This window comes from Hydra vulgaris, chromosome 05 (assembly GCF_038396675.1).
Source record: "Hydra vulgaris chromosome 05, alternate assembly HydraT2T_AEP".
NCBI lineage: Eukaryota > Metazoa > Cnidaria > Hydrozoa > Anthoathecata > Hydridae > Hydra > Hydra vulgaris.
The window spans coordinates 235,897-239,441 of record NC_088924.1 but is presented as its reverse complement, the minus strand read 5'-3'; the positions used below and the strand labels follow the sequence as shown (position 1 = coordinate 239,441).

Here is a 3,545-nt window from a genome sequence, read left to right as displayed (position 1 = left end):
TATAAAGATATACTTAGGTTATTATTTGACCTAAACAACTGTCTCATTAAAGGTGTTCTATTTTTATATAAAAATAAATTATTACTACTTTTCTGTTAAGAGCCATTACAACAGCATAAAAATAAACTAGGCATTAAAAATATCAATAAAGCAAAAAAAACAGATTATTATATTTAAATATTTGATGCATCAAGTATGTGTAATAATGTAACACTTGATGCATCAAGTGTGTGTTAATTCATTTAAGGTAAATTTATTTATAAGGAGGTATCAAAATGCTTTTTCAAGATGAATAATAAATCATATTTAATAAAATGAAATGTATATTAAAGAATATTAAAACTGCTAATTTTTAATTTTCATCGTCATCTACATCATTGTGACCTTCTTTATCACACAGTTGCGAATCCTCAGTCCTCAAACGTTTGTTATTTGAATTGTCAACAGTGTGACGTTTGCGGCCCCCTGAACCATCCGATTTTTTTCTGTCGCACGAATTACGAAGCCACGTCATTACGTAATCACTTATTTCCGCTTTAGTAGCATTTTTTGTGTATGGATTATGCTGCACTGCACCTAATCATTAAAAAATATATATATTATTTAATAAAATGTACACTGTACATACGAGTAATGAAAAAATATAATAAATTCGATGAACTTTAATTTGAAAGTAGATAAAGTCATTGGTTGGGCGACCATTTAAATAAAAAGAAAAAGAAACCAATGACTTTTTAGTTACTTTCAAAACAAAGTACATTTATACTTCATAGGACTAACTTGGGTTACCTAAAAGTTAAAATTATTATGACGTTAAAAGTTATAACCTTTAAAAGGTAAAAGGTTTATTACGGATAAGGTTTATTGTATCAAGTTTAAACCTTATGCAAAGTTACATTAAGTTACATGTAAAAATTACAAAGTTACATGTACAAACATGACGAAAAATGCATAAGTAAATTCTGTTAGGTTATAACTGAATTAACAACATGTTTTAATCATAAACCGTAAATTGCAGATAATATCTTCATGTTTTTGATCCCTTTCTTTTGCCCTCTACGGCCTTCAAAGTTTATTTGTTGAGCCACTTCTGTAACCATTACCTCAGACAGAACGTTTTTCACTGTCTCGGCAACAGTTCGCCCACCGATCTGACCAAGATGCATAATCTAAAAAGTTTTATAATAGGCCCATAAAATGTTTAATAATAGAAGCTAAAAATTCATATCAAAAGTATAAACTAAATTAATTATACCACTGCATCCATTGAGGCTTTTTCTAGTAGAATCAGTTCAAGATGTTCTAATTGTACGATGGTACGCAATGGCAATGATATATTAGCAGGTAATGCAACAGCAATATCTGATGAGCCAACAACATTCAGTATCATTTTCTGCTGTGCAAGACATGTATCTAATTTTTGCTCTATCTTTGTAAGGCGAGCACAAATTAAATGAAGTAAGGTAGGATGATTGTCTTAAAAAGATTTCAAATTGAACAAAACTATTTAAGCTAACCTAATTTACCTAATTTTATACACAGCAAACACTGAATGCAGTAAGAAAAACACTGATAACAGTTTGACAACAGAACAACATTAACAACATTTTCAATGGAAACAGCTGACCATCCAGTTTAATTACCTTGGTTATTGCTACTTTTTGTGTGAAATGATGTGCTCACATCTACGAAGGGTTCCTGATCAGTTTCCCCTTAATTAACAATTTCTCAAAAACATTACACAACTTGTAACGTATTTTGCATTATAATATTTACAAGTAAAAAACAAACAAAAAGCTAAAATATTTAATTTACCTTGCAACATTGATAAACCAGGTGACTTGCTATGCCATTTATCACTCACATTACTGACTAAAAGAAAAGTAAACATAATTAAAATTAAAAAAAAAAAAAGAACTTTCATATTGCAATATCTTGCAAAAATATTTTTTGTGATTTTCTGTCGTAATAAATAAACTGCTTGGACTATCTCCTATTTTGAAGCTGAACTATTGATAAATTCAATATTTTAATAGATATATTTAAGTTATATGACCAAAACAGTTGTCTTGAAGTAAGTCAAAGCAGAATGGAATCACGAATGGAATTAGCAATTCGAGAAGAACCAATTTCAGGCAAATTTGCCAGGATTAATTTTTCCACTCACACATTATCATTTTGCAGTTAAAAGCCATTTAAACTGCATACAAATAAATTAGGCTTTTAAAATTGTGAAAAACCAATAAAGATACCTGAATCCAATGTAAACTTATCTAACTTTTCATATTTCTTTTTTTCAGTAGTATTTTGTATGTTTATCTTGCTGCTTCCTAACCTGTCATGGATCTGGCTTTTTCCAGAGTTGTTTCCTACAACAATTGTAAAACTCAAGTTGTCAATAATGATGAGACAAAATCAAAACAGATATTTCTTAATTATACTATTATATATTTTTATTTATATTTCTTAATTACGCTGTTATCACTCACCATGCATTTTTTCAAAAATTGCCCCAGGCAAAGCAGGAATTGGGGGCAATCTATGTTCATCATATTGCTCTTGAGACGGTTTTTCAATTTCCGATAGATAATCAAGATTATCAACATCAGAATATTGTTTTCTTTTTGTAATTTGCTTACGGTTGACTTTCTCATGATCAGATTCTAAGTTAGATTGGTACTCAGCAGTTTTTGAGTGCTTTCTGGCTGCTTCTAAAGTGCCTAAACAGTAAAAAAGAATTTAGAAAAAAGTAATAATTTTTTTTTTTTTTTAATATAAGTCTTGCTGTTCGACCATTAGAAACTAATTTTTGGAGGTCATAAAATAAATGTAGACCTTTCATTGAGTATTCTATATAACACCCTGATATGCTAATAATTACTGAAAACTAATTAAAACTTATTTAGACTTATTTTTATTTAGAAAACAAACATAATTAAAGTATATTCAATATGTATACAGTATATCAATATACTTTATGTATATGGATAGTGGGTATACAGTATATTAATATCCTTTACCCATTTTTGTTTTCAAAAAAATTGTTGTATTTGATTATTACCATACTGCTGAAGCACTCGCAAGCGACAAAGTTTCCACACTCCTACAACAGGTTCAGTTGCATTTTTAATAGCATTTTTTATTTGTCCAGTTGATCTGAAAGGCGGCCAGTATCCAAACTTGTTCCCTTCTTGTATCCAAGACTTGGGAATTGCTTCAACAGAATTATCATTTTCATCTTCAAAATGAACAACAACATAATATGCCATTCTAATGAAATTTTTTATAATTCTAAAAACACATTCTTGTATAAAAATTTAAAAATTTACAAATATACATTTCTGCAAAAGTAGACGTATTTATAGAATACTAAATTTTCTTGAAAATTAAAAACAGTTTTCGATTTCCTGTGTCAACAAAATTTATATTAAGGTAATGTATGCCAAGAACATTAATTTAATTTTAAAAAATTCATAATTTTTTTTTATATACATTACCTTAACACAAATTTAAAAACAAAACAAAAAAACAATTAAATACTTTTT

At 28.3% G+C, this 3,545-nt stretch overlaps 1 protein-coding gene across 1 annotated transcript; it reads right to left on the bottom strand.

Moving 5' to 3' along the window:
- Positions 1-248: 248 nt before the first annotated feature.
- LOC136079933 (uncharacterized) lies at positions 249-3,296 on the bottom strand. The gene is made up of 7 exons (XM_065796604.1): positions 3,062-3,296; positions 2,490-2,720; positions 2,253-2,369; positions 1,816-1,872; positions 1,256-1,712; positions 1,007-1,169; positions 249-576 (listed from the first exon to the last, which is right to left on the bottom strand). Exons 1-5 carry the CDS (start codon positions 3,267-3,269, stop codon positions 1,636-1,638), a joined length of 690 nt encoding a protein of 229 aa, XP_065652676.1. The 5' UTR covers positions 3,270-3,296; the 3' UTR covers positions 249-576; positions 1,007-1,169; positions 1,256-1,635.
- Positions 3,297-3,545: the final 249 nt, after the last annotated feature.